Source organism: Rhea pennata, chromosome 2 (genome assembly GCF_028389875.1).
Source record: "Rhea pennata isolate bPtePen1 chromosome 2, bPtePen1.pri, whole genome shotgun sequence".
In the NCBI taxonomy this organism is placed as follows: domain Eukaryota; kingdom Metazoa; phylum Chordata; class Aves; order Rheiformes; family Rheidae; genus Rhea; species Rhea pennata.
The window spans coordinates 39,941,078-39,963,534 of NC_084664.1; the positions used below are offsets into that span (position 1 = coordinate 39,941,078).

At 34.0% G+C, this 22,457-nt stretch overlaps 1 protein-coding gene across 9 annotated transcripts in view; it reads right to left on the bottom strand.

Annotated features, from left to right (window-relative positions):
• The window catches only part of TBC1D5 (TBC1 domain family member 5), a 322,054-nt gene that overhangs the window by 293,574 nt on the left and 6,023 nt on the right, over positions 1-22,457 (bottom strand). For 3 of the 9 annotated variants that reach the window (XM_062569296.1, XM_062569295.1, XM_062569306.1), the window contains exons 2-3: positions 21,755-21,853; positions 1,976-2,037 (exon numbers count right to left, since the gene is read on the bottom strand). In XM_062569296.1, the coding sequence (XP_062425280.1) occupies positions 1,976-2,037; positions 21,755-21,759 (67 nt within the window). In that variant the 5' untranslated portion in view covers positions 21,760-21,853. Of the gene's footprint in view, positions 1-1,975; positions 2,038-7,269; positions 7,303-17,332; positions 17,792-21,754; positions 21,854-22,457 lie in introns of those variants that run through there. The other 6 variants (XM_062569298.1, XM_062569297.1, XM_062569299.1 and 3 more) reach the window with 4 other exon arrangements.

A 22,457-nucleotide genomic window follows, 5' to 3' on the forward strand; every position in this document is an offset into this window, starting at 1 on the left:
AGAATAAAAATCAGTAGCTATCATTATCCAAAGCTATTCATCTAACGCTGTAGAGAGAAAAACCATTGATACATACTATACACACATTTTTATCCATGTATATAAATCAAAGGAAACAGCTTCCTTTAAGGCAAGCATATGAAGATACTAAAGCAAGATACAAATTAAATATTCATACATTCAATATTTCAAAATAAGGAATTTGGATATACACATGCATAATTTAAGTTCTATAGTGAAACCTGTCTACAGAGGCCATTTCTACTGTATTTCAACGGCATTGAAACTTGAAATGTACAATGCAGCCTTTCCATGCTGTGTTAAAACTTTAAAGTATACAGTAATTCATTTCAGGCACTAAACATAGAATAAAGGCCATGTTATGCACATGGCACTTTTCCACAGAAACTACTGCTTTGCCCTATTCATTAAAGCTCCTTCAGCACTATGAAACCATGCTGTCAGTCACAGCACTTTTCTACAAGGTGGCTTCAGACTGCTGAAGGAGTTACTCATTGGAAACAGAAGTTAAATAAGTAACTTCAGATAAGAGGTTTATAGCTCCTGAAAAACACATCAGTGAAAATTTACTCTGAGTCAAATTCTGATCTGAGGTACCTACGTCAAACTCTGTGGAACAGGTACTCATATATGAAGCCTGAATGTGACCCCTTACACTGTTCTTATACATTTACTCAAGGCTCTTCAGAGAAAAAGACTGGGCTGCAGACCTTTCTAAGTGGCAGAAGACAGCAATGCAACAACAGGCTTTGCAACAATATGCTGTGAGGTAAGAACAATTCTTTGTGAACACAGAACATAACAGTAGTTTACATGTAACAACACAGAGATGCTGAATTTTTGAAGTTTATAAATTCCTACGCATGCAAAAAAACGGAGAAAAAAACGTAACTCATCTGTCACTCTGACACATATCTCCTTCTACATCTAAAAATACCATCATTCTTCCCAATACATTTAAAACTTTGCTAGTAAGAAGGAACCCTCAACAAGAATTATTAATACGATTCTATTATTTTCTTATGAACAGAAGTTAAATATGTTAGTTCAGCTATCAAGAGGCTCATTAAAAAGCATCCTTTTTTATTTTGACAAAGACATGTGTAGTAAACTTTAAGAATAATTAACTAGTAATTAACAAGGTGAAAACAGAACTGTTTCTATACATTTTAAAGTAGACATTTATTTTTGTTCCTTAAAGGTCACTCATCTGATCTTGATACACCTATGAAATAATAGAAGCAAAAGCTAAATAAATAGAAAAGTAATATTAAACCAATATAAAACTAAACAAAATTAGTATCTACATGGTAAATTATTTTATTGAAAACTGTCTATGGATTCTGCAAAGAATATACTTTTGCCTTAGAGCTAGTACTTTAATTTTCAAGAACCAAGAAAGAAAAAAAAAAATCAAAACTAGTCAGTAACAATGCAGCGTCGAAAAGCAATAAACTCAAAATTAAGTTATAAATAATTTAAAGCATGTCATGAAGATGTATTAATAATTCATCAGATAAATAATTTACTAAATAATCAAATAAATAAATAATGAAATACATAAATAAATCAGCAAATAAATAATTCTGCAAAATAACCTAAACAATAAGTCACTAAAACAAATGACAAACCTGCAAAACTACAATGATTTTCTAAATTCTGATAGTTTTAAATAAACAAATGTATATAAACTAGATCAATCTTTGGTGGATAGAGAAATATTTTTCACTGCTATTGGTAAAATCCTGATTACACTGCACAAGGATACAATTTTAGATTTTACAAGACTGCAGTTTTTTTCCTTGTAAATTATTAACGATTGCTACAATACATCCTGTTCTGTATTTTACATGTAGTCCCTTTAGTAGCTCATTTTTCCCCCCAAAATGAAAATCTTCTTACAACATTCTTAATTCACTTCCCCCCCCACACACACACAAAGTGCAGTACTTACAATAGTGCAATAGCCTTCTTGGTTGTTCCCTTACTATCTTCTGCAAACCTTCAGAAGTTTTGCTGCAGGGGGAAAACAAGTAGAATAACCTTAATTATTACAGATGGTATCTCATTCATTAGTGGATGACAACATTTTATTTGAAAGCACAAGAAAAGCTGTTTTATAATTCTACAAAGCAACTTAATGTGAAACAACCATTATAGTTTGCAGACTACCAGAAGTTTTTAGAAGTCTTTGGTGGAACGAGTTCAAGCAGACTGAGGCCTGTTTCTTGTATTTAAACTGACACACAATCTGTGCAAATTGGCACTAATTCAGATGTAAAGACAAACTATGAGAAGGACAAAACACTTGGCTGACATCTAATGCTACCCTTGATTTTTGAAGTTCATAGTCCTCGGAAGAATACAATGAGACCATTTAAAATCCACTATCTAAGTGCATTCATAATTTAATTAGAACTCTGCACTCCAAAGCCAACACTGCCACCACAAAGGTCAAAACTCACTAATCTCTTGAATCAGTTTACACTCTCTATTTAGTTTAATTAATAATATTGACAGTCACCACAGTTTTCTTCAAAGCAATATTCTGTAAATATAGCATTTAAAGAAATGTGCCAGAAATGTAATCACATTATCAATTTTTATCTGTACTGTCTAAAAGGAGGTTTCTTTGCTTTCTTCCATTACATACATTATGGGAAACAGTGAGATGTGGTTTTATAAGCCACATCACTGATATGGCTTCTTGATCTCTGCAATGGCATATAATACAGAATGAATGCATCACACCTGAAGTTACTTTACAATTATATGGGGGTTTTTTGCCATTTAGTTCAAAGGAAGTCAGTAAGCAGTGTTGTCAGGGCTGATAAGATCTGAAATGGGAATGGTTTTATTGCATTTCAGCATTTAAAAGTATAAAGGACAATTTACTCTTAAAACTACCTTGGCACATTTTATTTAACAAGTCTCAAATTCTCTTTAGGGATTTTAATACAGAAACACTTTGCTTAATCATAAATTTTATATTTACCTTGGCTAAATACCCTCCTTTGGATAGACTGCCATGTTTTGTCAAGAAAAATCAACACAGTGGAAATGAAGTACTTGTTCTGTTGTGTGGTCATTCAAAAGAGTATGTAAAAATAATGTAAATGTGCACCAGTGCTGCTGATAATTTCACGCTCTCATACACTCATTTCAATTTGCTTTAAAAAGGACTATTCCTCCTGGCTAAATATAGTCATCATGAAAAAACGCATCTCCCTTTTGAGCTAATAATATTGCAAGCCTCAAAACTAAACAGTATGAAAAACTTACATAATATTTTAAGGAATCTGAGACACCTCTTTCTCAGAAGCTATTTTTGTGAAGTAGGACAAATGAGACCACATTTTTTGCTATGGTGTTCTCTTTCACTACTGAGATCTGAGAATGACACTTCATTCCCACCTGCATCTCCCCAAACACAAATCACAAATATCCCTTTTTTAAAGTAATGGATCGTTGAAAATGCACTATATACCCTTCATACATTAAAAGATTTTAAGGATTACTGGGACATACAATGTCTAGGAATGATCCCGAGATTTTGGAATCATGGAATCAGACTTTCTGTAGAAAATACCACTAACTCATAGATCATTTTCATTCATCTCCAGCTTGACTGGCTCTGGCAGGAAGATCTCATTACTGAGTTATAGTAGACCTAAAAGTGTAATTATAGTGACGGACGTCTTAAAAATGTGTATTTTTTTCCCTTTTAAAATCTTATTTGGTTTTTAAGGCTTTTTGTATATGATTCCAGAACTGACCTCCTCACAGTAATACCTTTTTGTCAATTAGAGGGCCACCGTTCCCTGCTTAAATAGACATGTATATTACTTAAAGAAAGGATGCCTCAGAATACAGCCAGTGACCTGAGAAACAGACACTTTTGCCTCTTCCACAATCACATGCATATTCCATCCTAGACAGGAGGTAAGTAAAGAAACTGAATTTGAGTCCTTTCCTCAGTTCTGCCAGCTGGTTCGCTTCTCCCTACATCCATAATCATAATATAGTGTTATGCCTTTACTCAACAAAGCATAGGAAACACTGGTCAATGGAAGGCTAAAGCAAAACACAGTGCCATTCCAGTGTATTTTACAGACCAAGGATACCAGAAATAGAGCAGTTGTGTGAGTGTGGTATGTACCCCGGCTGAGAAGTAGACTGCTGCAAAAAGGCAGCTGTGTTGCTGCTGGTACTCAGATTAATCTGGGTAATAGCAAATTTCTTTCTGCAGGTACTAATTAGATCAAAGGAGGTACACTGTTGCTTCTTCCACTTGAAAACTCATGAAATACATAGTAACCAAAGGAAATTGTAGAAAGAGATAACTATTTCAAAATTTAAAAAATTTAAGACAGGAAAAAAAAAGTTTTTAAATGTTCAGAAGCAGAAAAATGGGGACAGAGATACCAGATCGACATGTACTTAATAGTAATACAGGTAATGTAAGGTTCCAATTCCTGACTGTGCCTCAGATTCCAAGGATTCTACGAACTGTTACGAGTTACATGGCATATTTTTGCATTACACATGAAAAAAATTTTTTGACTGCAGTCATTTATTGTATTCAGGAACTTAAACAGTATGCAAATCTTTTCAAGGCCAGAAGCCTCACTCCACTTTGCCACACCTTCCTCCCCTCTATTTATTACAATTCATCAATTAAGTTAAAAATTATCCATTTAGTCCACTTCATATAGAAAGACACTTTTGTGACTTAGGCCACTATTTCTTTAGAATTTTTGTTGTATTTCTATTACCTGTCTGATTTTTCTTTTATTATAAAAAGGAATAAAAGTGTTTCTGATACATGCTGCATAAGTCTAATTAAAAACTTTAAAAGTAATCCAGTTTTATGAACAGTTACAGTATAGTTTTGAATATGCTTTTGGCAAGAACTCTGAATATTTCTTGAATAAATTCTTTAACCAGCTTCTTCCAACTGTCTCTTAGTAAAATAACAATTAAAACATAGAGTAAAATGTCAAATTCCAAAGTACTGAATCAACTGCTATCAATACAACACACAGCTCTCTTGGCTGTTATGATCCACATTTTCTAGTCGATTTTTAGATAAAAACAAGCAGATTACTAGCAAAGGTTTATCTCAAATTCCCACATGTACAGAATGCCACATTAAATATATGCAAATCAACCTCCTTCTCCTCTAGTTTTTTTGAGCTGACAACCCGTATGACCTGAAGCCATGGTTAACGATTACAATTATTTGACTTTCATATTTATATAATCAGTCATCAGATATGCATGTTAATTGATTTCAACAGATAGTTTTGTATTCTAATGATCAACAGTAAGCCCACATTTTTGCTAACCCCTTGATTTATAAAAAGATAAAACTTTTTCACCATTAACCCTTTGTCAGATTGATATGCAGTATTCACCATAGACTTCTCCATAATATGGTAATCTGGAACTATTCCCAACTATGAGATCTTTATTTTGGTAGCAAAAACTGATTTTCCAATTAAAGATACTTCTTTTGTGTTTAAAATACAATTACTGTAATATTTAAACACTGCATTTTCTATTCAATAGAAATGATGAAACATTAACACTGCTTAAATAAATGGACTAAGCAAAGAACTAATTTGTAATTACTTCATATGTACATTCTGCTATTTAAGGTTCCTTCTCCTTTTTCGAAGAACCTTAATATTGTACCTCTTGATTCTTAATAAGCTCTCAAATGTCATATACACAATAGAGTACAGCCCTAAAGTTAAGAGCCTTATTTCTCAAGTAATACGCTTTCTGCAGTAAAGAAGGTTTTAAGGCCGAAGCATTCAGTAATACTTTTTGTGATGGCAACAGAGGAATCAGTCTTATTTCTTTACATGGCTAAAAAAATGATTCTTTCCAATTACATGTTTATTTCACACACCCTAATTATTGAAGGATCAAATTCCAAATTATGAATTGCACAAATCTGCACACAAAGAAATACTTTGTAAGTTCACAGAGTCTGAAATCAGTCTTACATAATTAACGCTGCGCCGATCTTTCAGGATAGTCATATAAAATAGAGTGACTATCACAACTTGCTCTTAAAAACATCAAATCATGTCTTATTCCACAAATAAGCACTCTCCCAGTTTAGGCCTTCATTGTCACTGGACTAAAGGTTTATGCTTCAATTTTTGTAAAATTTTTGTAAAACATCAGTAGCCTCACTCCTTTATCAGTATATTTTAATACCAGTATGGTATTTTAATTTCTGCAGAACACATTTTTTCTATTTTATATAAATAATTAAATTATTAGTTAAATAATTAAATGAATAATTAAATAATTAATTAGGCCTATTTATCTTTTATCCAGGTGAGCACCATAAACTCCAAACTCTGCTACTAATCTCTTTTTGGCTGTCTACTCCAATTAATTTCAAGCAAAATGGATCCATTATGAGATTTTGAGATACATACTCCAGAAAAGCAGCGCTCACCTCAGATACAGAATGCTGATTCACGTTCCTGTCATGTATCACAGACAGAAGGAACTTTAAAGTTGTGTTACTGTGATCTTGAGCAGGGTTATTACTCTCGGGTTTAATTGACCTTTCTGGTTTTTCAAAAGGTCTTGATTTCACATTGAACATTATGAGAAAGGTATTAAATGTATGACAGGATTCTGTTACTTAATTGTTTTTCCTTAATCTAAGGTCAGGCAACTGCTGATAATGCAAATAAATTCAATTGTTCCCTTACTGAACTCTTAGTGCTCAAAAGATCTTGATTTCACGCTGAACCTAATGAGAAAATTTGGGAGCTGGCAGAACCCATCTCACCTGAATCTCTCAGTTCTAACTCCATACATATCAAAGCAAAAAAGCCTCTGGCTCATTACAGTGCAGTGCTACAAAATAACCTCCACCTTGGAGAATGACTATAGTGTTGTTGGTTGTCAGCCCAAGAAAAATGCAAGGTTGAAGTTAAGATTTTAAAGTTACATGCAAAACTCCAATAGCAAAATAGCAGGAAATATAATGTAAGACAAATACACCGAGATACAGCCCTATGTATGATGTATATACTAGTTGTGTAATGATCTAATAAACTTAGCTATAAAGCATAGTTACTAAAAATGCTTGATGTTTGTCACTTCTCTTCTGACTTTACAGCATTAGAAATTACAGACCTGGTCACTTCAGCTATGGAGAAAAGTAAAATTTAAAAACTGCAAAGCACGAGCTGACTAAGCCAAAGGAGGGTTCACCTGACTCACAGGTACAGCATCTCCATTTATGTTACAGCTGATACCAACATTTGGCCAAGATGTCTGAACCTAGATTAAGGAAAAACAAATTAAGAAAACAAAATACTATTGTTTACAACTCACAATTTTATAGTAGTATGTTAATATACCATTCATCATTAAGAAGCTCAGTGATTAGAAGTCGTATATGACTACTAATATTCACTGTACTTGCTAAAAAACAAGAGGAGACAAAAATAGAAAGCAAACTGGTGACATCTTCTAATGATGACTTTTATGTGGAGAACTAAGATTACAATAAATTCCAGATACAGTTAAAGCTTAAATTAAGGCTGGTATTCTTTCCAGTAGAAAGAATATCAATTAAATGAATTCTGGGAAATGAGAAAATAATGTAACTGGAAAAAAATCATGAGACTATAACACAAGTTCAAATATAAGACAAACAGGAGTCATTATGAGGAGTTCAGTGATGGATGCTAGCATGCAGGTCGCTATGGACTGTTTAGATCACTGAAATAAGGGGATCATGAGAGGGAGAACTGAGAAAAAAAGTCGAGAAGCTCTATACCTCAGTGCCTCAGTATCCAACAGTTTAATCTTTGTCACAACAACGGAACTGAGATCAACAACATACAGAACACAGTGTTCACTATACTGGCCCTGTTGCACAGTTAGATGTTCTTTCGCACTATTTTTAAGGTGGAAAATGAATATTTTCCATATGGAAATGGTAAGAAATTTAACACAAAAGGCACTACTCCTTGCTGTAACTCCTTCAGTGCAACTACAAAAATATTACTTTAATAAATGTTAAAAGCATTACATATTACAGAAGGGATATGATCTCCTTTGAAACTTGGGTTTTCAATCAGTTTTCATTTTCCTCTCTCCTCAGAAGGAACTGAAAGAAACTGAGGCTGGCAGTCAGTATACTGGTTGATCACATTTTGTTACTGATATTATTTAAGGTATCAGTTCTTAAAAGAGCAAAGCATTTATCAGACACTACCATTTAGAGGAAAATATAATGACATTTAAAGGAACTGAACTACAAATGACAGAATTTGAACAAAATCTCAAGGCTCTCAAAAACGAAGGAGAGTGAAAAAGCTGAAAACTGGATCAACATGAGCTCAATCAGGTAGAGCCTACTTTGTGGTTGCATATTAAGATACTGTCTGAAAGCAGAAGAAACCTCATCTAAATGTTAGTCTTGCAGCCATGCCAGAAACTCACTAAGCTGACACCAGACTATACTGAGTTCCCCTAAGCTTGACTGCCACCTTTCCTAGGCATTATATGTCTCTATCCTAAGGTGCTCCTATATGATTAAAAAACATTGAGGATAAGGAGTTTCTATTGTCATTGATGTAGAAAATATTGCGTTAACAGTGTTTAGTTGACTCCATACCAAAAACATTTAATGATTTCATAACTCACTGCATAACATCAAGAAAGAAAAAAAAATGTATTATCTAGCAACTGGACCAGTTCCGTACAGCTGTACAAATCCACTGATGGTGCAAGGCACAGGAAGAAAATGCCCAAAAGGAGCACAGAGGAAAAAGGAAAGAAGCATTGCTCCTTTTGACGACAAGATGATGACAAGCCTACACAAAGGCCAACCTCAACCATTTACAAAACCACATTCACAGGCAGTTTGTGAAATGGAAATCCTTACAAAATATAGACAACTTACAGGATGTTTTACTTCTTCCAACACCAGCTATTTTTTGCACCCCCTAGATCTCACTGCACTCTATAATGGTGGCTAATTTTCACTTCATCTATTATTTAATCTGAGAAATAGATTATTAACAGCAGCAACAGTTGTGTACAAAACTGACCCACTACTTTGATGTTCCTCATCTATGGTAGGGCACATAATTGCTCTCTCTCTTAAATGCCTCTTCCCATATGTGAAGACTCCTGCTGAGATAGCTAATGTCAATGTCATTGGGGGAATTACTGCTGGTAGCACGCAAATGGGCAAAATACAGAAATCTCAGACGCTAAAAAAACAAAAGGGTATGTAGTTTCTCTTAGAACAAGTGAATAGTTCACACAGTATCATCAAGTTAGTGAATGCAAACTGCAGCAGAAAACTGCTGCAAATTTTCAACCTTGTTAGCAGACAGATGAAGAGGATGTAAGCACCATCAGTGAAGAACAGAATTGCTGCATTTTATTTTAAATACACTTAAACTCAACATTTCAACTTAAATACTTAAGAATGATTTTATTTCATATACTTTACATCCCTTGGTACCTGAAGCTGGAGATCCAAGTGTAAAGAATATTGAGTTATATTAACATCATACTAACTATAGTAGTTCAATTTCAACAAATTTCTCTGGGTTTTTTGCATACTGCTGAACAAATAACACCAGAATTAGCTTACTTTTCTTAGAGGCACTATATAAGATTATTTCTTAGTCTCTTCCTCTTTGATTTAGTACACCTCTTAAGATAATTTATTAATGTTTTGGATATCTCATTCATCATCCATTATTACTGGTGTCATAAATTAGAGGAACGGAACAAAGCACTGGACTATACACTTTTTCCATATTCATCAATAAAATAACCACCTCTGCTAGCAAGCAGTGTACAGAAAAAGGGTCGGTATATCCGCTAGACTGAAAGTGGTACCTTTTTCTGAATACCTTAAACCCTAAAACAGATCAGATTTATAGTACAATATGTTATTAGTGAAGAATAAATTAGTACTTCACCTTCAAATATAAAAGGATATACATACACATGGTCAGCAAAAAACAAAACTACATAGTAGAAACTGTTATGCCCTATAAGCTACTCAAGCAAATTAGAAGGCTGATAATGCAAGTCTTCCATAAAAACATAAATTAATAATATGAAAAGTCATACTTTTGCCAGTGTACTACAAAATAGTAAAAAAGGAAGAAAAGATTCAACTAACATGGCAGCATTGTACCTCAAAAAGTTTCTCATGTTCTCAGAAGACAAGTTACCTAAACTTGTCTTGGGAAAGCAGCAAAATAGTAGTACTTTGCCAATTAACTTTTTTTATTTTTTATTAAGATGACCTAAACATAAAGAACATTGGAAAAGAGGATTTTGAAGATTTCAGAAGATTTTCAAAATTGTGATCGTTAATGGGCATCCTCATCAGTTGTGTATTATATAACAGCATACATACACGCATACGTATAACAAATAAAATGTCTGGGGGAAGACAGAATTAATGTTATTATGAGAACATTAACTGATCAGTTTTTTAAAAGTGCATAATGTCCACATTAAATTACATGTTTTACATAAGTTCGAATATTTAAAAATTCACTTTTTGTTATTCTAGGCAACAACTCTGTTGATATGGTTTGTACACATTCACTGTTTACATTCCTGTAAATAAAAGGAAAACTCTCATTATACTAAAGGAACATTTTACACAAAATACTGCTATTCCACTAGCCTCTTTCTAACTATTATATGAAGAAGTTTGAGCCAGGTCTAGTAACTCATTAGATCAGATACTGAAGAATTTTAAGTTATTATAATGAAAGAAGATTCCACATGCTAGACTTAAATAGAGCAAATGCTTCATATTAGGAAGTGTATATCTAATTTCTAAAAAGGGAAGAATTAGCTGTTATTTTTTCTTTTAGTAGCATTATAGATTAGGTATTTTGGACTCCAAAAATGGAGTTGAAAATTTTTCCAACTAAATAAAAGTGCTTTTTTTTCATTGTGCTAACGATAAATAAAGACTACTGCTCATTTCCCTAAAAACTCTATTTCCTATGTAGGACCACTGCTATTTGAGTGGTGTTTAACAAAACTGATGATTAAGAAAACATACTTTTTAAAGCTAATTCAACTAAACACATATATACACAAGCACATTTTTCTTATATTTCATTATCTTTAGAATTATTAATAAAACAGTTTGGTGGACTGTGTATGACATTCACCTATAGTTAAAATTACCAGTGGGATACAAAAATGAAATGACTGATACGTGAGTTGCTGCTTTTGTTAGCCTCCAGTTTCATCAGTTTTTGACAATGATCATGATACCTGTTACTCAGTTTATAAGGGGAGCTTACAATCAAAAAAAATTTTGTCATTACATGACTAAAAATAGGTGGTGTTCCCTTGCATTCAGGTATCTGCAGTTAGAGTATTCACAGAAAAGTGGAGGAACAAATCCGTCCTGTGCTTGAGAGCAGATATTTACTCTCACTCTCGTCTCTGCTCCACTTCGTACAAAATGTGCATTGTCAGTGAAACAGAGTGAGATTTATTCTTTTTCCTTATGATTAAGGTATTCACCTTGCAGGTAGGTTCCCTGAAGTCCATTTATAGCCTCAGTGAATTTCTAATTTATACGACAGGAAGCTGTATTAGACAGAAGACAGTAGGTATGTCATACCCAAAACTTCCAGCAGCAGACTATTACAAGATAAAATTACAAGCTAAAATTATCTCTAGTACAGGAACGACATTATTGAATCTGGTCTCCCATGACCCACATGAATGCTCTAGCAACTGAAGTAATACACCAAACAAAAAAAGCAGTGCCAGGACACCACTATGTCCTCCTGCAAGTTTCACCAATTTAATTTCCAAATATGTGGGATTTATTTCTTTCCTCTTCTTCTGACTGCTGAGTAGAAAAGTTACATATGGAACGGTTTCTAGAACTTCAGTCAAGGAACAGTCCCTACTGATTTACCTTAGTAACAATTTTTTTTTAATGTATTGTACTCCAGTATGTTAATCTTGGGATGCCAGGAAGGTTTATCTTTTCCTCATCTTAAGACTTTTTTTTTTTTTTTTTTTTAACTTAAAACCAATACTCAACTGAAGGGTATCTAAAATTATCCAATATTCATGATTTACGAGACAAAGAAGCAAGTAACCTATTCTCTAAGCGAAACATATCATTTCACCTGTTAATGACAGATTTCAACATTAATTAATGAATATGTGAAACCACTGAAAACTCATGGAAATATTGCTTTAACTTACCCTATACTGAATCTAGAATATGAATCTGACAAATTTCCTCAAATTATGCCACCAACGAACAATAAATTACACGGTGACTAGAAGTTATCTACCAAGAGGCAGATGAAGATAAAGCTTGTTTGATTAGAAACCAATGGAATCTTGAATCAACCATTTTATTTTTATCACTGATTTTTTTTTAAGTCACTTTCATTAAAGATGCTGACAAGCAAAACAGAATGTCCTATCTTCTTTTGAACATCCAAGGGGCAGAAGGCTAGATGGGATCAATATCCCCAAATATTGACTAATGTGGCGGTTTTAAGGATCACCATTGTTATGTTTCTTAATTCTAGAAATAACATGGAAGTTAAAGCTTGGCTTCTCAACAACATACTATGCTCTACGCTCTATCAAGTACCTATTCATCGGCGGGCACATATTTTTAAGCCCTATATATTAGAACATAAGCCTGGGTATGGGAGTGTGGTAACACATGTGAGTGGATGGGAGACATTAGAAAACTGGTACACTAAAAGCAAAAGTAAATATATATATATATGTATATATATGTGTATATACATATATATTTTTTTTTTTTTTGGAAGGGGAAAGGAAAGACAACAAGGTAGAGTAGAAAAGAGATGTACAAGGAGTAAGAAATCTACTAACCTATTCTTTATGTTGTTGACCGGAAATACACATGGATTTGCAACTACCTAACACATTTGTGAGTGTGAAAAAAGCCAGGCAGGAAGTTTCTAAAACAGTGACTACAAAGCACTGGCTGAATGTGGAGAACTGGAAACAAGACAGAGGAGATGGCATTCAAGAGCAGGCAGAAGCAGGCAGACAGGTAGCTGCAGAGGGCAGAAGCTGATACCATCACAACTGAAAACACACCCTTCCATATGGGGCAGTGAGACTCATTTCCCTGACACAATCATTCCCAGTGAATTATACAGTTATGGAGTTTACTACAGCTATGAGATTTTACAACTATTAAACCAATATTATCAAATTCGGAATCCATTAGAAACATACTACAAATCGTCTCAAAGAAATAAGGCTTGTTTACTCCTCATTACAGTGTCAGTGAGTCAAACAGTTGATCTTAAACAACAAAAGCCTGACAGACGAAAACGCCGCCAGCACTGTCACACACGTGCAAGAAAAAGTCAAGGCTCAAATGACTGTGCTGATCTTTGACTGAAACTATAAAACAAATCGGTCAAAACAAATCCCTTCAAAACCAAACATAAAACCACAGCCAACAATAAAAAAAATCTTTAGCTTTATTCCATAGTAATTTTGTTTAATGCCATTAAGTTTGGATATTCTTAATCACAGTAAAATGGCATTAACAAGACAAAGGTACTGACCAAGGCCCATAAACAACTATAGGACTGCTTAATCTTACTTTTCCTACTGTCACCTAAAAGCCAGTACTAATCTTTACTATTAATAGGTATTTTAAAGCTTTAAACTATACCAGTTATAGAATATTTTTCCCCTACTATCTAAATCTGAACAACTGTTCAGATTCGCTCACTAAATTCCATGTTATCCATATTTTATTTCTCACATGGAAATTTGATTTCCACCTACAAGATTTCAAGATAAAACACTTCACTGACACAGATCAGAATCTAAAATTCATTCTGTTAAAAAAGTAATAGCCTTAAGATACAATATTTCATGTTCTTATTCAAATAATTAAAAATACCCATATTTTCTGTTTAGAAGTTATACTTAGTTATCCTTCCTGAACTCCTGATTCTCAGCATTACCTCTGTTGCCTACATAATTCTGTCCATCCTTACTTCACGAACAACTTTAATTAAAAAAAGCCTACATTCACTAAATCCCTTTTAGTTTGTTTTATTTATAAGATTTCTGCTGTTACTCATTAAAAATCAGATCTAGCAACATTTACTTTTAAATTTTAGATATAACATTATCTGAAATAAAATTTTAACTCACATCAAGTAAACTAATGTCAACATTAGTTGCATCATAACCATTATAGAATAATAATAGCAGAAATAAACAATTAATGAATAGAAACCAAAGTAGAAACAATGGACAGAGAATAGTTTAACTTAGCTGACTGGTACACAATCTTTGCTTTCCACTTCTTAGCTCCAGTAAATTTATCTTGATTATTATTATATTAGTCATTTCAAGTTTGGTTAGTTGTAGATCTTTCCATCACTAAAGTCAGTAGTCAAGTCATAGTCATTCATGACTTTGAGTATAGTCCAATTTTCCTTTCCTGGAAAAAATTGTGGGCAGCCTGAAGCCTAGGATTTCAACACTTGACTTCATGAACTAAGTGCTTACTCAGCAGGAATCCAGAAGGTAATGCATTATTTCACTTAACCATACTAGCACTTTATTATCCATTTTACATAAGAACCTATAACGATAACAAGTGTATTGTTTGACATGCTGCAAAAACACATGGGCAACCAACAGATATTTCGTCTGACCTTTGTCAGATGAATTAATTTCCTTAACAGAGACAAATGTCTTTAGAACAGCAAATCAAGAAAGCAAAGATATCCTCTCAAATGCTAGAAAAAGCTAAAGAATATATCTTGTGAGGAAATAATAACCTGCTCTGAAATAGTTCTCCAGACTACTGTTCAAGCTTTGTTTTCAGTCATGTACAGTATCACATGCAACACTTTACAGTAAACTAATTTCATAAAATCATATGCTTGCCAGAAAGATACGGCATTATTTTATTTATTATTTATAGGCTACCTATCCAGAGTGCTTGCTTGCTATCTGTTACATTTTAACCTTAAATTTCCAAACATAATGTAAGTAATGCTTATTAAAAAAGCAAAAGATACCTTGACTAATGAATTCAGTTAAAGCCCAAAATCTAAACACAAAGCAAAGTCAGACATGAACAGCACGAATAGTGCCGATATAAGTTTTATACATTGTACTTTCCAATCTACTGTAGTTTTACAGAAATACATCAACTTGAAAAATGTAATCTTAATGTTCTTTAACATTTTTGATTATGAGGGATCACCTTCAGGATCAAAGGACATAAACTATGAATACCAATTTCACATGATCTTAAATGTAAACAGAAATTTGCTGCAGGCCAGCTCAGTTTTCCAGTCACATGACAAGACAATATGAAGATTGCATCTTTCAAGGTATCCTAAGATAGTTACACTGTTAGTCTGGGTCACCATTCTATAACCCTGGTTAATGATTTGCCCTCCTTTATTCCACATGCTGAACCACAGACCCTTAAAATAAAAATTTTCGATTCACTGACTGTAAAACACGAAAAGTGTGTAAACTTAAGAACTACAACTAAAAGAGTAAAAGTTCTTAATAAAATCAAATCAAATTTACTTTTATTCCTCCATATTTAGTAACTTTATTATGCTCCTATGGTGTGAGTCTAACAATGAACCATTTCACCTGGTCTAATAAAAGACCATCTGCATAACGTGGTCTTTATCCATACCACGCACAAATCAGTCGTTGAGGGTAGTAATGCCTTAACTGTTCAACAAGGTGTCTATACAGTTTATAAAGTTTAGTAAATATAATCTGCCCTTATAGGAAAACTCTGGTGGACTAAGGCAGCACTAACAGTGTGCGAGAAAAATACCCCAATAGTGAGGAATCACAGAATAGTTATTTTTCCTTGTACACACATACTAACACTGTTCTAGGAGTGACAGCTGTTTCCTAGCCAGAATGCTCCAGATAGCTTTTTAGGACCATGATTTACTGAAAGTATTTAAATTTCAGAAATAATTTGAGCTAATATGTGCATCTATTAGTTTTGTATATCCAATTTAGAATTCTAAAATGCTTATATGTATTCACAACATCTTTTGTATTGGTCAGGTATCGAAAATCTACCAGTATCTATTACTGATTTATGAAAGAGAGGTAAATAAAAATGAAAACAAAATCCAACCTAATTCATTTTTCATATTTATTCAAAAATTGAGAGAACAGGTGGTACTTGGAGACCTGATTTCATGGACTGTCATAACTCAGATACTGTTAATGACACAAGCACATATGTGAAGGTCCAGCATAGCAGAATGGTCAAATGTGTGTGATATTAATTGTTCATGAATATTTCAATTAAAGAACGAGAACAGCCTTTCTTAAGTCATAATCAGTTGTCCTTGTACAAGCCTTATAAAATATCAAAAAGTAGAAATATCAGATGCGTAAAGAAAAAACTCAGGGCAAACAGAGAACTCAACTTCGGCAGAACACAATCAGTAATCAGTCAGCAAAACAAAATAAAAGTGATTATTCTAAGAAATGTAGAGGTCATTATCTCAGGCTTTCATTGTACCCATTAAACAGACAGACTAAATTCAGATGTAGCCATTCAAATTCAGTACAGTTGTTGGTTTTGTATTTATTTTTTGTTATATGCATTTCTTTTACATTCTCTGCCAAACGTCAGTGGTGTTTTCAGGTGTACGATTTGACAAGGTGTACAAGCAGGCAGAGAACGAGCAACCTCTAGTGCATCACCAACTACTCCCCCACCCTGCTCCTGGGGAAGGGCATTTCAAATGAAGGTTTCACTGGGCAGAGGGAAACAGAAGTATAGCTTGAATCTCACCTCACCACAGTCACTCCCCTCTAGACCTGGCGCAGATGAATCCCTGCCATTTCATCACCAGTGTCCACCTGTGTCACCAGCCAAGGGCAGCTGTTCCAGCCGGCGATGTCAGATCTCCTGCATTAGTGAGGTCACAGAGAAATTCTCCCAGAGACCTTGGAGAATAGTCTCAGCTTGGCTGAGCCTAGAGGGAGGTCATTTATCTTATTTTTTTTTTCTTTCATCCCAGTATTAATGACATGATCAGTCTTTTCAGGACTACAGTACTACTGTAACTTATACATGCCCTTGGATCCAGGAACGCACAGCAGGGTCCAGTACAATCAGAACCACAGCAAATTTAGTGTTAGAGATGACAGATTTTAAAACGCTGAACTTTGAGGCCAGTCTGTTAGACAGGACACTACAGAAACAGGAAGAGGCAGGATGACAGACCTTGTGCTCTGAGAGAAGCAGAGAAGAATGGAGAGCCCTTTCCTGTATCTTTCACCTATGAAAGATAACAGACATCATTTGCACTTTTTCTTTTGTTTACATGTACATGTCATCAGAAAGTCTACCTGCATTTTGGTTTCATTTCACTGTCTGCCATCCTTCACCTGGATCTTCAAGCCAATATATTATAATGGTGGCACAGACTTCAAGAGGAACCACAGTGAAGCCTACCCTCAGCCTCAGAAGAGGCAAAAATTCACATGGAAGGAGAAGTATTTTGAAACAACCTGTCCAAATAAGGAAATTGCAAAAATGTATCTCAATAGTTACAGGAAGGAGGTCAGCATATCAGAAGGGACTAGACAGAAAAGCACAACATTCAGCGGATGCTATAAACAGATCTAGCAATTAACCATTAGAAATACATTACTAGCTGCTACAATAGAATTCTGGAGTTGACACATTTCGGTTCCTTTAAAACTATGCAAAATGAACAACAGTAAAATTACCATGACCATAACCTTTCACCAAGCAAAATTCTTAACTGTATATTGAAATTAGTTTCAAGTCAAATGGCAATTAATTTATTCTTGTCAGTTCCTGATACTTCTGAATGATGAAATCATTGCAAACTGCAGCTCAGTTTAAAGATAAAGGCTTTAAATTCTCTCACAGTTGAAGAAAACAAAACTGATTCTCAACCTTTTATTTATTCTGAAGTTAATCTGATTATTAATTTTAGAAAAAGTCTGGTCTGGGTGACTTGAGAAGCATTAGTTACAATATAATACCATCAATTAGAGAATTGCTGGCAACCTAAGCCTTTTTAATAGAGGGGAAAGTGCGGATAGTACACAGCACACCAGAAATGTCAGTTTAATATTCTACTACATATATTTTTTTCTTTTTAAAGAAAACTGAATATTTGAGAAAAGAAATCCTTGGCCGCTTTTCTTCATCTATCAAACACATCTTTGTCACCATCTTCATCATTCAGATTCAAAATGAGATGATTTTCCTCTACTCCTCTTCATCTTCCAAAACACTGGACCATAGCTGAAACCTTGGGTTTTTTCTTTATAAGACCCATATATGTAAGATTCAACCTGTCTACACAGCTAAAATTCTTATTTTCGCTCTCATCAGTGTAATCCATATGGCCTCCCTACCAATCCATGCAGTGTGCACCTCTAAAATATTCATCACACTGGTTGCCAAGATCTTTGCCAACTGTACACTGTTTTTAGTGATCCTTTCTTCAGCAAATTTACACCACTTTTTTTTTTTTTTTTTCCCAATTCTTATCACTGTGCATCATTTTAAGATACTCCAACAAGAGCATAGTTAAAACCCTGTAAAGGTCTACTTTTTTCTATTACTTCTACAAATGCAGTTAGGCAATATAACTGCCAACATACCTAAAACTAACTCCTGTTTTACTAGGTATCTTTTATAAAAAGAATGCATCTTTACTGCAAGCATTCTTTTCTTCCTTGCCCACATTTCCTTTCTATTTTACAACTATTTCTGTTGCAGCTAGACATATTTGCAACTTGCTAACAGAGCAGATGAGTTTGTCATGTACAAAAATCAGGCAAAAGGTTAAGAGAAATACGATGTAATAAACAAAATAAAAAAGAATAATGGTTCTTAAATATTTATGAAAGTTTCTGTTTTGCTCAGTTTGGTTTTATTCCAATTTTTCAAAGGTGGAAGTACACTAGGTTCTTTAAGGTTCAGGAAAGTCAAAGGCTGTGAGCATTAAGGCAGACAGACTACAGAGAAACAGGTAAGAGGAACCTGAAACAAATGTTTAGTGTTTTGTTTTGTTTTGTTTTGTTTTGTTTTTTTAAAAAAAAGGCAAATTAATAGACATTGAATAGCAGTGTAACATTGTAAGCATCTGAGCTTACAAATTCACTGCTGTAAGCCCTTGTCAGCCCTTCTCCCCTTCCCATTCTTCTTTTCTAAGCTTGGTGTGGTTTGAGCTAGATCTATTACTTCTAGAAGGGGACGGTGCAAGTCTGAAGCTACTGAGAATAATGAAAAATGGGAGAGGATTACACAGGATCTTCCTGGAAGTTACCTTCAAATACTGGCAAAGGACTATGACTATCTGCATTAGGAGATGTCTCACATGCTCATGAACTAAATGATAAACAACAGCAGCTCTAGAAATTGAAGTGCTGCAGTCAACTTACGAAAATTACAGCATGAGTCTATCGACATACTTTTATCCCAATATAGGTAGACTGTTACCAGGAGTAAAATGATGTTCATTTAGCCCACACTTGCCCTCTTCTCCATAAGATTACTCACACTGGAAATTATAACTGTGACTGATCATACACTATTACTGTAAATTAATGTAAAAAAACTTGTCTCACCCAAGCTAAGAAACAGTATCAGGCATGCTCTCATTTCTGGCCTATACCAGTTTTCAACACTGACTTATAAGTAGAGCTACATATTCTTCTTCTAACACAGAAGAACTTTGACTGTGTAAAACCTAGGAATATTGTAACAAATATGTATAATGTTAAAAACAAATCGTAAGTTTCTCCCATGACTGAGGTTGTAGAGCCAACAGGAGTGCTATTAAAGTGACACAGTATCTCAGCCAGATCTGGAATAGCTGATAATGCCACTTGGTCATTCTGTAAGGGTCCTTCAATCCATCTGAGCTGTCCATAAGTCAAAGTGCAGCTTTGTCCAGTAATAACAGCTGGGGCTGTTCTTTGCTTTTCCCACTCAGTTTCACAAGGATTGTACCACCAGATAAATGGATTCTGCATCTGTGGGTAAAAGCAGAACTCTACAAGGTACATGTTTGACACCATCACACAAGGTTATTAAAAATTAATAATAAAATAATCTGGTCAATATATGTTTTCATTTAATCTCAGATAGGGAATTCCTCTCAGTGCACCCTAAAAATGTGCTTAAAGCTCAAGATGGGACAAAAATCAGTACGAGGCAGGAACCAGCTTTTCTACTTCTTCAAACAAAAAAAAATCTTTAAGGTATGTAAAACCAACAACTAATCAAATTGGTCGTTGATCAACGGAGAGATACAAAAGCAGTCAACTGCTGGATCCACATCCAGTTCTGGAAAAGCAGAATTATAATAATAATAATAATAAACTTTTACAGTGGGCAATCAGCTGCAAATGGGAAAAATACATCCTGCCTTTTACATAATTCATTTTGACTATCCCTTTAAACTCTGCCCAATTCCCTGACTTACAGTCTAGCCTCAGCTGTCATCTTGCACCTGAGGCAAACAGTCTTCCAATCAAGCCTTGTGGGCAGTATAATTAATAAGATTTGGGGGCACTGCACAAATTCAAAAAACAAAGCAGCCTTCTACTAAGTGAACTCAATCTGGTCTATGCCCTGACTTCAAAAGGGGATCTTCTGAAAAAGGATACAAGTTCCAAGTGCAAAATATCCATACTCATCATATAACCAGAGTGAGGAAAGAAAATAATTTGGTTGTTGGAATCTTCAAAAATCCTATATAAAAAATGAATTTTTAAGTTCAAAACAAAATTAATTACCTCAAAATGAATTTATTTTACTTAATTTACCAAGTAGTCACATAAAATTCCAAAGGACATTTCACACTGGCAATAAGCACTTTTCTGGAAAACTGTGAAGTCAATTCAAAATAAAAATATGGAAGTTACCTTCATTAACAAAATTTTCTCTATTATTTTATTTTTTTTGTTGTGTTTTCAAGACACTGACTTTTGATTTAACTCTGAATGTTTTTTGTGCACAATAAATACACCACTGATTTGTTTAGAAGCAATCTTTTCACTGATTTGGACATCAGTTTCTTCTGAGTACAGAAAGCCACAAACTTCCTGCTTGTTGCATTTTCCTTTACTGTGCCCATCCACTGTGCCCTTATACAGCTAGGAAAATGAAATTTATGAAAGTTCAGATTTCTAAATACTCCAAGAATCTTGCACACGCATTTTCATGAAGCAGCAAAACTGACAGGGCATAACACATATAAGTTTTATGTATAAATGTGAACAGGTCAAATCCTTGGCCTGTTAGCCTAGACTTTTTAATGCATTGTGCATAAAGATTAAGGAGTACAATGCACTTCAGGAGGTATCAGCACAAGCAGCACCTGATATATTTTTCAGCCTACTCAAACCTCAAAAAAAAAAAAAAAAAAGGCCTAGATATAGTACTTGAATGTATTAACTTCTCTCCACACTGAGTATATTATGTATATTATTAGCACTACAGGCATATATGCAAATGATGTATACTAAAAATGAGTCAGGCTTAAAGGAGGAAACACTATGCTATTGACTCATTAATAATAAAGTCGAGCAAAGCTCCCTCTTTTTTTTTTTTTTTTTTAAGTATGTGGTTCCAAATGAAATAACAGGCTGTACTTACTGCATGTTTCCAAGTCACCATTCTAAAAATGCATGAAAGCTTTCTAGAAAGTGGGGCAGGCAAATAGGCATCAGTACCCCTATAGGCCCAGTCTTCTCACTGCAGAAATTAAGAACCAAATTATTCCTGCTACACAATTATCAAAAAGCGTTTGCATCTTTAAAGAAAATCTTTACATTAAAAGAAATATAACCCTAAATATTTGGTTGTATTCTTCCTACAGCTATTAGTAGTATTCTCCTTATATCCACTCTTTCTCTGTACTTTTCAAATGTCTTTTATATAGGTTACTATTTAAATTGTTAAATTGTCTTTTCATTTCCATGATTTAATAAACTTGTATGATTTATTAAATATTTTACAATGTGCTCCTGAGTTAACTGAGATAAGTAAGATATTATACAATTTAGGTTCTAACTGGAGCCTTCACACTGAGTTGCTCTTTGGCCTTGAATAAGTTGCTTTCCTCACACTGAAAATGATTAATGCCACTTTCATTTACAGATGTAAGGCTCTACAAAACTAGGAAGTGTTAATCATGAATAATCTAGACAGAATTCAGTCAAAAAGATACAAGAAATCAAAAGCACCATCTAGACATTACATCTTCTTATTCAGATTTATAATAACTTTTTGTTGATATATCTAAAGCACAATGGATCAGAAATAATCGTGTACACTGCTTGTATATACTATTGAGCTT